Genomic DNA, 12,524 nt, shown 5'->3' with positions numbered 1-12,524 from the left:
ATCGGCAGACACATACCACTAAGCTCAAACAATACAACACAAAAAAACATTAACACAAAACTACGAAAAATTCCCCCAGAAGTATTTTTTAATGATTGATGGTGGTACAAGTTATGTTTTTAAAAAGGAAAAGTGTCGATACTGAATTGCATTCAGCCTGGTCGGTGGTATTTGGATCCGGAGGCCAAACGTTGTGCTGTGGTCTCAGGCGGCCCACACCCAGGAGGCCCTGGAGGAGTCGGTGCAGATGATGAAGGAGGCGGTGGACGACCTGGGAGCCACGCTGTCCGAGGTGGCGGGGGCAGCGGGCGCGGTCGGGGGCATGGTGGACTCCATCACCCAGTCCATCAACAAGATGGAGGACCCCAATGTGGGAGACCCCGATGGCAACTTTGTCGACTATCAGACCACTATGGTCAGGACGGCCAAGGCGATCGCTGTGACCGTGCAAGAGATGGTGAGATGAACCCTTTTGAAAACATTGACCTGCACTGTGTTTCAAGGCCGATGCGTTAATTGGTGGTGCTCTCCTTAGCAACGGGAGAAGATAAAATCCTCTGGTGAGGTCCCTTGAGTTTTTCTTTTTAGCAATGTACATGTGCGTGTTCTCGCAGCATAAAAAAAAAAAGGTTATGAAAGGATTCTTTCATTCCGTTGTATAACAGAGCTGAATACAAGCAACAAAAGATCATTGTGCGGCTTTTAAAAGGAAAAGTCAACCTAAAAGCCGAAGCCACACTCATCGTTCTAGTTAATGAAATCAATAACATCCAAGTTCTAATGGCTTAGACTAAAAGGGCACAGGACTAAGGTCTATATCCACTACAGCTCTAACCATTTTTACCTATTCTGGTTATGTGTTACTGTACTGTCACACTGAGCAGCTCCAGTATGCTCCTATCACCAGTCAGACTCATATCATGTTTCATTCTGTATTTCCCCAGGTGACAAAGTCCAACACAAACCCAGACGACCTCGGAGGCTTGGCCAATCAAATCACCAACGAGTTCGGAGACTTGGCCAATGAAGCTAAATACGCCGCCATCACCGCCGAGAATGAAGAGGTAAATGGGAATGACAATCATGGCACCTTACTGATCATATTTTGACCACCCTATCCCTTTCCTCATATGATTGTCACCCCTGCTCTGATCATGTTGGTTTCAATAACGGTGTGTCTGCCTCCCCGACCCTCTTTCCTCAGATTGGCTCACACATCATCAAGAAGGTGGGAGAGCTCGGCTTCTCCTGCACCGGCCTGGTGACCAAGGCCGGGGCGCTGCAGTGCAGCCCCAACGACATGTTCACCAAGAAGGAGCTGATCGAGAGCGCACGCAAAGTATCTGAGAAGGTGACCCCCCCCCAGACCCACTTACTCACTCTCAGCCAATAGAAGAGAGGGCCACTTTTGAAATCCTGAGAATGTCCAAGGTCAAAAAGAATATGTTAAGGAAATCGCGACAGGAGCTCAGGAGTAGAGTGGTTGACTGGTAACCGTAAGGCTGCTAGTTGCGAGTGTCGAGGTGTCCCTGAGCAAGACGCCTCACCCCGACTGCTCCTGACGAGTTGGCTGTCTCACTGAGTGGTTGCCTCCGCCGTCGGTGTGTAAATGTGTGAATTAGTGGTTGCAAGTCGCTTTGGATAAAAGCGTCAGCAAAATCTCCTTAATGTAAACGTAAAAGAGTCAGACGGAACAGCTCAACCGGGTATCCTTTTAAATCTTTGAAACCATCACTTCATGTGCATGCGTGCATTGAATTGACAGCATCCGGTTTTCTTCCAGATCGCTTCATCATGTCTTCCCCTTCCCATCCCGTCTCTCCTCCAGGTGTCCCATGTCCTGGCGTCTCTCCAAGCTGGTAACCGTGGCACCCAGGCCTGCATCACCGCGTCCAGCGCTGTCTCGGGCATCATCGCTGACCTGGACACCACCATCATGTTCGCCACGGCGGGGAGCCTCAACAGGGAGAACTCCGAGACCTTCGCCGACCACAGGTCAGCTTTGGAAAAAACACGCAAATATTTGGGCTGTCAAGATAGCATTTTGGATGTATTTGAACGGAATACAATAATGTATCGTGATGCACAGGAAAAAAGGCAATATGATGACGTCTGCAGAACTGAAGCACTCCCGCGTGGCCTGAATGTTTGTTAGTTAATTATGATTATTATCATATAGTATTATAGTATGATGCCATCTGTGTAATAAACTCTCTGTTTCCGATCAAACTAAATACTAACTATGTCAGCAACAACGAAAGGAGGGTTCAATCTTTTTCGACACCAGAGTCGTTACAGAAGCTAGATGTTAAGTCCTTCACAGCATGTCCGCCAACCTGCAGCCATGTGTCACAGATTTGTTTTGGGTCCTCAACCTAAGCTTAACGTACGTCCCTCCTCACAGAGAGCACATCCTGAAGACGGCCAAGGCGCTGGTGGAGGACACCAAGCTGCTGGTGTCGGGGGCGGGGGCCAGCCAGGAAAAGCTGGCGCAGGCCGCCCAGTCCTCGGTACTCACTATCACCAAGCTGGCTGACGTGGTGAAGCTGGGAGCGGCCAGTCTGGGCTCCGAAGACCCAGAGACGCAGGTGGGTTCTGGCTGTTACAAGATGGAAAGGATTATCCTTTGACGGCTCACTCTCTAGATCAGTGCTTTCCAAACAATCACTCCATAAAACGGATTCCCATTATCACATACTGTAACGTCATGCACCATTCCACTGCATTTCGACAGGTCTGAGAATCACCACTCTGTGACGTGTGCTGGTCTTAACCAGTCATGTGTAGGACCCACCCCTGTGTACTGTGCTTCTCACAGCTGGTTTTGATCAGTGTTGTGTCTCCCCCCTGTGTGCTGGTCTCCCCCCTGTGTGCCGGTCTCCCCCTGTGTGCCGGTCTCCCCCCTGTGTGCTGGTCTCCCCCCTGTGTGCCGGTCTCCCCCCTGTGTGCTGGTCTCACCGCTGTGTGCTGGTCTCCCCTAGGTGGTCCTGATCAATGCAGTGAAGGACGTGGCCAAGGCGCTGTCGGACCTGATCCGCGCCACCAAGGGGGCGGCGGGCAAGCCTCATGACGACCCCGCCATGCTGCAGCTCAAGAACTCTGCCAAGGTCAGACCCCTCTGGCGGTCCGCACATGAGGAGCTCCCAGCTCCGTGGTGTGACTCCTGGAATCAACTCTGTGTGTGTCGGTCTTAACGTAATGATTCTCTCTCCAGGTCATGGTCACAAACGTCACGTTGCTCCTGAAGACGGTGAAGGCAGTGGAGGACGAGGCGACGAAGGGAACCCGAGGCCTGGAGGCTACTATTGAACATATCAAACAGGAGCTGGCTGTGAGTCCACTAGTCGCCTCCTTCATTCCTTTTATTAAAGGGGCGCTCAACCCAAAACTGGTTTTAACAGGCTAAATGTCTTATATGGTCAACATAGTAATCGTACTAAAAGTTTTAAAGGTTATGTTATTAAATCCTATGTTTGGAAGTTTGGGGTGACCCCGGTGGCGAGGTGTGTGTGTGTGTGTGTGTGGATGTTTGAAGCTCCATCTGGGCAGCGGTTGATTCTTATGTCCGCACCCAGAGTGGGTTAAGCCTCTAGGACTATTTTAGTATAACGCCATGGAGTGTGGCACATTTCATATCCAACATCGCTCTTTATAACGCCCATACAAAACGAAGGCAGCTGCTTAAAGATCCCACTCCATCACGGCTCCTAAACGTTCACCTACAGAGCCTTTGAACTGATCAAGCAGGGGAAATGAACGGCATTACACTGAACACTCCTCTGTCTGCTCAGGTGTTCAATAGTCCTGACCCACCGCCTAAGACGGCCACACCAGAGGAGTTCATCCGCAAGACCAAGGGCATCACCATGGCAACGGCCAAAGCGGTGGCTGCTGGGAACTCGTGCCGGCAGGAGGACGTCATCGCCACGGCGAACCTCAGCCGCTGCGCCATCGCCGACATGCTGCACTCCTGCAAGGTGAGCGGGCAGAACACAGGCTTACATGGAGCAGATTGGACCATTATAACAATTATGGAGAAATATCATGAGGAACCTCTAATACTTTATTGTAATGCCTTGTGATAGAAAATCATTCACTGTTAAATCGTGGCCCTTGTACAGGAATATCATTACACAAACAAATGAATTGTTGCAATGTTGCTGTGTTGCTGCCCTCTGTGCAGCAAGCGGCCTACCACCCGGAGGTGAACCAGGACGTCCAGCTCAGAGCGCTGCGCTACGGAAAGGAGTCCGCTGTCGGATACCTGGCTCTATTAGAGCATGTGTTAGTGGTGAGATAAACGCACACGCTGACACACGCTGAGACACATGCACACGCAGACACACACACACACACACACACACACACACACACACACACACACACACACACACACACACACACACACACACACACACACACACACGGGCATACGTAGACACACACACAGACACGCAAGCACACGCAGAGACAAGCATATGCAGACACACAAGCCCATGCAGACACACACGCAGACACACATAGACACACAAACGCACGCACAGACACACGCGCAGACACAAAAGCACATGCAGACACACACGCACGCGCAGACACACAAGCACACACACACACAGACATTCGCGTATACACAAAGCAAACACAGACCCGCACTCACACGAAGACACACAAGCACACGCAGACACACACACAAAGCAGACGCATACTTGCATGCATACACACAAGCACATGCACACACAGACACTCGCGCAGACACAATAGCAAACACAGACATGCACGAACACGCAGACGCACAAGCAGACACACAAGCACACGCAGACACACACAAACAAAGGCACACAAGCACACACACACACGCAGACACACAAGCACACCCAGACACACGCAAACTGTCACGCACACTCACACTTTGGCGACACCTATGGCAATAAGCGGTTATTGCAAGTTATTGTTTTTGGACCTCACTTCCATGGCTTCCCAGACACCCACACAGGGATCAGTCACTAAGCAGTTTGTTTTATTTGGTTTGCACATGCTTTGAAAGTTCCATCTTCTGTAGTCGTCAATCTTTCTGTTTGTAAGGCCATAGGTCGGCACAGTTTTCGCTAGCCAGGACTGTAAAAAACACAAACACCGCTTCCGACGCCGCTGCTCCGTCTACCCTCTCGGCGGGAGAGTTGGCTGACTTTAAAACATCGTCACTGTCCCTGGTGCTGGAAAGTTGACACCGACATCTAGTTCATAACACTCCTAATATTGCAAATGCAAGAGCTTTCATCAGTGGACATAGCTATATTGGCTCCATCGCCATTGTGTGAATGCATTTGGTGAGAGACATTAACTTAACGGCATCTATTTATTTATTATTAGTATCTGTGAGATTATTACTTGAAAGTATCCAACTGAAAACTCCCACCTCTCCCTTCAGGCCTTCCTCCAAACCCACTCCCCTAAATCCAATGACTAGCTTGCTAGCTCTAGCTGTAGGTCTGCCTGGCCTTTTGGAAGACTCATTCGATTTACTGATTGAGTTCGGGATGTCAAGAGAATTTAAACAAAAAATGCTTCTAAAATAAACGTCCTACCCTACATTTGAACACTTAACATAATATCATTAATAAAAACTAATAGTTACACACATTAAATAGTACAAATAATAAGATACACAATATGTTATAACAGAAAAAAGGGTATTTAACAAATGCTGGGAATGTAAGTAAATCACTTCCATTGCCTGGTGAAAAGCTTGCATGGAACAGTGAGCCTAGATGGCTCGCCTTGTATTTAGAAGCACACTCAACACCCTGTCTGTGTTTTAAAACCCAATAGTTTGGTACACTTAACATTTGTTATGCCGCATGTGGTGTTCTGTTTGGCCATTCCATAGATTTCTGTGGCTGAAGTCACTTGCCTCAGGCGTCCTTTTACGGAAACACATCTGAGTGAACTTGAGCGCAGCATGCCTCTGTTGTGAGACACACAGTGTGCACCTGTCGTATGCTGGCAGCACACACGGCCCCACAACAATCAAAGGCCATGTCCTAACACTACTGGTGGATATGCTCCAAAGCCTGTAGCTCTATAGAACAGCCCCTAATCAAAAGACTATAGCTCTATAGAACAGACTCTAATCCAAAACCTATTGCTCTATAGAACGGTCTCTAATCCAAAAACTATAGCTCTATAGAACAGTCCATAATCCAAAGACTATAGCTCTATAGAACAGCCTCAAATCCAAAGCCTATAGCTCTATAGAACAGTCTCAAATTCAAAGGCTGTAGCTCTATTGAACAGTCTCTAAACCAAAGCCTATAGCTCTATAGAACAGTCTCTAAACCAAAGCCTAGAGCTTTGTAGAACCTGATCCATTCTAAAGAATATAGCTCTATAGAACATGCTCCAAAACATATATCTATATAGATCATGCTCCAAGGCGTATAGCTCTTTAGAACAGTCGCCAAAGCATATAGATCTATAGAACATGCTCCATTCTCATGCATATACCTTTATAGAAGAAATAGATTGAGCCAAATTGAAACAAATGCAACCTAGGATAATTTATAACAATTTGAACAACTCCTGAATGTGCTTTTGAGGATTCATGAAGTATTATTGACAGTAAGGGTGTTCAGAGCTGAGGAACCAAGGCAAAGTCGTGAGGTAACACTTAAATTGAAAAAAGACTTACTTGACCTTCTTGTATCTATTTCTGTAATCTGACTAGATGGTGGTTCTTTTGAGCTAACTGCTGTACTACTGTGCTACTACTGCTACCAGCGCACCGTAGCGTAGTGGTAGAGGTGTCATACAGCACCCACACACCCACTGTGTAGAGCACAGTGGGTGTCAGGAGAAACGCTGCTCTAAATGTGATGAATGACCGTAACAGATCATCCAGAAGCCCACCCCGGAGCTCAAGCAGCAGCTGGCCATCTACTCCAAGCGTGTGGCAGGCTCTGTGACCGAGCTCATCCAGGCCGCCGAGGCCATGAAAGGTACTGCGCCTCACCTAAGGCCTTACCTAAGGCCTTACCTAAGGCCTGTCCTTAAGGCCTCTCCTTAATACCTTTCCTTAAGGCCTTTCCTTAAGGCCTTTCCTTTATACCTTTCCTTATTTCCTTGCCTTAAAACCTACCTGAATACCTTACCTTAATACCTTACCTTCATTCCTTACCTTAATACCTTGCCTTCATTCCTTACCTTAATACCTTGCCTTCATTCCTTACCTTAATACCTTGCCTTCATTCCTTACCTTAATACCTTGCCTTCATTCCTTACCTAATACCTTATGTTCATGCTGTGCGTTCATAACTTACCTTAATAACTTACCTCTATACCTTACCTCAATACCTTACCTTTTTACCTTACCTTAATACTTTACATTCATACCTTACCTAAATACCTAACTTTCATACCTTATCGGAACTGGATCTTTAAGTTAGTATACTGACACTACTGTTTTATCAATAAGAATGGACGTGCCTGGCTCATTATACTGTTATAGTGATTATAGTGGTTTCAGGTACAGTATGGGTGCACTTTGTTCATTATACTGGTGTACTGACTGGTTTTAGGTACAGATTGGGTGGTCCTGGTTCATTATACTGGTGTACTGACTGGTTTCAGGTACAGAATGGGTGGACCCTGAAGACCCCACCGTCATCGCTGAGAACGAGCTCCTGGGTGCGGCCGCCGCCATCGAGGCAGCCGCCAAGAAGCTGGAGCAGCTGCGGCCGAGGACCAAGCCCAAGGTGACACAGGCCTCCTCCTCACCCTCAACAGCCTAGCCTCGCTATATCACAACCACGTTGTTCTGGGCCTCCTTAAGATACGTTACCTCTACCAACTCATCAATGACATTGATCCAAAGAAATCTCTAAGTCACCTCGCATGAAACCACCTGTCACACGATTCAACCCTAAATCAACTTTTTTCTTTTAACGGCACACACTTAGAATTCCAAACGTTTTATGTAGAACACGACTCATAACTGTGTGTGTCATGTTTGGTCGCGGTTCGTTCATGTATTCATGTCGCCGACGTTTCCTACAGGAAGCGGATGAGAGCCTGAACTTCGAGGAGCAGATCCTGGAGGCGGCCAAGTCCATCGCGGCGGCTACCAGTGCGCTGGTCAAGGCGGCCTCGGCGGCTCAGAGGGAGCTGGTGGCTCAGGGGAAGGTGGGTCTGGGGTGCGCTGTCCAGTACAGCCGTGGCGTCGACATGAACATTGTTGTTTGACCAGACGAGGGACCTTTCGCTGAGCCTTTGTTTCCCCCGGCAGGTGGGGGTCATCCGGGCCAACGCGGTGGACGACGGGCAGTGGTCCCACGGCCTCATCTCAGCGGTAAGCCTCCCGGCCAGAGGTGTGTCCTGTCGTTTACAATCAAACACCGAAACCACATCTCACCCCTCTCTCTCCCTCCTCCTCCTCCTCCTCCTCCCCCAAACCCCAGGCCCGCATGGTGGCAGCGGCCACCAGCAACCTATGTGAGGCGGCCAACTCGGCAGTGCAGGGCCACGCCAGCGAGGAGAAGCTCATCTCCTCGGCCAAGCAGGTGGCAGCGTCCACCGCCCAGCTGCTGGTGGCCTGCAAGGTGAAGGCGGACCAGGACTCCCAGACCATGAAGAGGCTCCAGGTGGGTCACGCGCTCCCTTCTGACTGCTCAGCTACCCAGTGAGGTGTTGGATTTTACTGGAAAGATGGCCACCCGAGAAATAAATCTCACAAATCTGATTTAAAGATCCCATATCATGCTTTATATGAGGGGTAATAATTGTCTTTGGGGGCACTACTAGAATAGGGTCAGATACCTGTATGTTAGAAATACCCCTTATTATTCTCACACTGTTCATGTCTGCAAAACCAATTTCAGCGTCTTTCAAAAGCGTTTTGTTTTGTATCATGTTGCTTTAAGGCCTCCCTCCCGGGTAGCCCAGTGGTGTGATTGGTCAGCACGCCCACTCTCTTGTGATTGGTCGAACGCTTTATGCATGTGTCGGCAAAATCACACCCCTGAGAAGTTGTATACATTGCGGGTAGCCGGGAGGCGGGACTTCTGCACTTCAGCACCGCCCACTGCACAGTCTGACGTCACACTATTACAAAAGTAAAGTTTGAGCGCAAACTAGCTGTTTCACACATTTATTGTTGGGTGTTCTCAGTGGGCGCGAAAACTCCCCCTGGCTCACACTTAAATTGTTCTTGTTTATCAGACGTAAAACATGCATACAAATGATGCATCATATAACAGTCTAAAGCAATAGGAAAAGTCGAAAAAGCATGATATCCCCCCTTTAAAGGTCCCATGGTATGCTACTTTATGGATGCTTTGATATAGATATTAGTGGGCCCCTAACACAGTATTTGAAGACGTTCCCGAAATTCAGCCATGGTGCAGAATTACAGCCACAGTCGCACATTGAGCTCTCCACAAACTTGTCATTTCGGTGTCTGTAGCTTTAATGCAAATGAGGAGGAGAGAGGCGGGTCAAGGAGGTGGGTGGGGGTGTGGCCCTGAGCAGCTTGCGGCCACGGTACCATGCACTCTGTTTACAGTGGATGTATCGCAATGGCGAGGCGCACACAGCCTTTGGCCGTGTTCTATATCTAAATAATATCATATTATACATAGATATCTATATCATATAATATAATATATATTATCACGGCCAAAAGCTTTGTGCGCCTCCAGACGATATTATGAATCTCAAACGACTGCGTTGGGTACTCCGACGTCTCTTTTTCTTCCACCTCCACATCAATCTGAAGTAGACTGAACCACGACATGGGGAAGAAAGGGATTGTTGCCCGTGATTGTTGACCGCGATTGTCTCCCGCCGGAGCCTCGCTGCCGAGGCAGTGGTCCCTCGACAGGGCGGGAAGCGGGGCTCAAGCGGGAGACAATCGCAGTCAACAATCCCTTTCTCCTCCATGTCTCGGTTCATGTACTTCAGGGTGTTAAAGCCAAAGTTCCTTTCCGCCAATTCCTAATTCCAAAAGCTGTGTGTGCCTCTATATCCTCCGATATTATGAATCACAAACTACTGCGTCAAGTTCTCCGCCGTCTCTGGTTCTTCCACATCAATCTGAAGTAGACTGAACCGCTCGCTGCCGGCTGCCCGCTGCCGGCTGCCCGCTGCCGGGCGGTGGTGCTTCGCGGTGGGGGTGCCTCGCGGCAGAGGGGGCGGGCAGTATGTCGCAGTTCATGTTCTTCAGGGAGTCAAAGTCAAAGTTCCTTTCCCCCAATTTCTTATCAACCATGGCTGAGATAACCCCAACTATAGTCTCGTTGTGGAAATACCAGAGACGTCAAAGAACCGATGTGTTATACGCCATAACACCAACAGCAGAACGGTTATCCAAATAACAAAGAAGTGAAAAACACTTGTGATACAGTGTGTGTAATCACACACACACACATATGTGGTGCTCATAGCTCATTGTCTCATTGGCGGGCAAAATTCTCTGGGCGGGCAAGGCAGAGAAACGGGAGGTAACTTGGCCCCTTATGACGACATATGGGGCCACATTCCAAATCAGCGCGCCTGAGCTTCGATCTTTTCAAAGGCGAGCAGGATACCTAGTGCTCGTTTTACACCGAACGCAAGTTTTAGCCACTGGGGGACGATAGGCAGGCTAGGGGAACTCATATTAATGTTAGAGAACCTCATAAAGTGAGATTATCATGACATGGGACCTTTAAGACTCGTATCTATTGTGTAATGGCTGACAAGATCAGATGTCGGGGGCGGGCAGGTGAAGGAGGGCGCAAGAGAGAGAGAGAGCCTGAATAGCGATATAGTCCCACCTCTATATAAAATAAAACAGTCTCTGACAGATGTCGGCAAGCAGGCATTTTTGAAATGCTGATAGTGGGCGGGACTAGGTCAGGACTAGGAGGACATATCCAATATACGTATATACATGTTTGTATCGAGGTACGCATTTGTAAAAATGAATGATGTTGTGTTATCGGCCGATGGCTGCAGCATCATGTGACCTGAAAGAACAGTTTGGCTCTGATGATGATGGAAAGGGTCAGGTTTTGCTATCTACGCTGCCCTCAACCAACAGAGGTCCACTCCCTAATGCTGACTTCGAGTAGAGTAGTAGAGCTACATCTGATCTCATGGGTTGTCCCAGAAGCAGCATTCACCCTTTCACCCATCTTAACACTTTGAAAAAAAGTATGTATTAGAGGTTGCAGACCACTTGCCCTGTCATCTCTAATACGTTGATTTTCCAAAGAGATAAGACGATACAATTGCAATGCTATCTATGATATATCAGAGGTTGCTAAGGCCTCCTAGATAGTAGGGATAGTGCTTTACAAACAAGAGCTTACAACACGGTGAAACAAATGTGTGCTGCAGGACAATTGATGGGGGAGCCAGCGCTGGTGGATAATAGGCCTACTGTCTCGGGTTACAGAATTTCCTTTATTTGTGCAGCTGTCGCATCGAGATTAGTAAAGTCTATATTTAGCATACTAGAGTTGTGCTTTATCCATAGCTACTGCAGTTGTATTTATTATCATAGAACTGGTCGATATAGTTGTGGCACTAACAGTATGTGTGTAGTTGTGTTTGTGTGTGTGTGTGTATATATGTACATCTATGTATGTAGGCAAGCACTGAATACATTTTCATATGTATACATAGTGTTGTGATAACATAGTCATGGCTCATTGTCAGGTATTCAAAATAAAAGGGATGGACAGTGAAACCTGAACAATGCTTTCTGACTTTAGACTTTACCTCAAGCTAACTGTAACTTCCACACTGCCTGGGCAATGCCGATGTCAGGCAGAACATAACAACAATGATAATAATAAAAAGTGTCCCAAACCTGTGGGCAATGGAGTCCCGTATTGGCGGCGGTGAGGGCTTGGTGGCTCCGGGCCGGCCCCCAGATGGTCTCATGTTCTCTAATTCAATCAGCAGGGTCTTACCTCTTCCAGGCTTGACCTTGCAGCTGTCGCATGGCTAATACCCTTATATATCTGTCTATAGCTATATCTATGACTGTATCTATGGAAACAAAATACCTTTTGAGAAGGGACATCCATTATTATAAACCTTTGTCCATGAATACAAATGCCAAAGCATTATGGACTTAGATCGTCTTTTTTGACCCTTGTTCTATTTTGGATGTAATGTTTTAAGTGTACCACAGAAAACTATCGATAGGGACCGTCGTAATGTTGGTCTTAACGTCTACAAAGACAAAATGTCTGATTAGTATTGTTATTATTATTAATTCATTTAATTATTTTAATATATTTTGTGGCCCTTGCAAGGTTAATTTAAGGCGGAACAGCGCTTTTACAGCAACATAGACGGGATGAAACTCAGTGGTTCCTTCTCTGAAAGCCAAGTCCAGTTTATTTATGTTTGCTGGGGCTTTGCTGTTCCTCTCTGGCAGGTTAATAGGAAGACGACCCTTGGCCCTCGCTGCTAAGGGAGATCCTTTAAGAAGACACTTAGAGAACAATAGAAGCTTTTGTTCTTTGACAAACCAACAT

The 12,524-nt window shown here is 47.6% G+C and overlaps 1 protein-coding gene across 1 annotated transcript in view; it reads left to right on the top strand.

Moving 5' to 3' along the window:
• tln1 (talin 1) overlaps positions 1-12,524 on the top strand; it is a 43,492-nt gene that overhangs the window by 28,106 nt on the left and 2,862 nt on the right. The window contains exons 41-54 of the mRNA XM_079734859.1: positions 209-457; positions 945-1,064; positions 1,205-1,351; positions 1,829-1,995; positions 2,405-2,588; positions 2,982-3,107; positions 3,215-3,331; positions 3,792-3,977; positions 4,184-4,291; positions 6,890-6,995; positions 7,627-7,751; positions 8,053-8,178; positions 8,282-8,344; positions 8,454-8,636. Of these exons, the coding sequence (XP_079590985.1) occupies positions 209-457; positions 945-1,064; positions 1,205-1,351; positions 1,829-1,995; positions 2,405-2,588; positions 2,982-3,107; positions 3,215-3,331; positions 3,792-3,977; positions 4,184-4,291; positions 6,890-6,995; positions 7,627-7,751; positions 8,053-8,178; positions 8,282-8,344; positions 8,454-8,636 (2,007 nt within the window). The remainder of the gene's footprint in view (positions 1-208; positions 458-944; positions 1,065-1,204; positions 1,352-1,828; positions 1,996-2,404; positions 2,589-2,981; positions 3,108-3,214; positions 3,332-3,791; positions 3,978-4,183; positions 4,292-6,889; positions 6,996-7,626; positions 7,752-8,052; positions 8,179-8,281; positions 8,345-8,453; positions 8,637-12,524) is intronic.

Source organism: Pollachius pollachius (assembly GCF_949987615.1).
Source record: "Pollachius pollachius genome assembly, chromosome: 4".
Classification (NCBI taxonomy): domain Eukaryota; kingdom Metazoa; phylum Chordata; class Actinopteri; order Gadiformes; family Gadidae; genus Pollachius; species Pollachius pollachius.
Note: the sequence above shows the minus strand (reverse complement) of the source record. Positions and strands in the feature narration are given on the sequence as shown.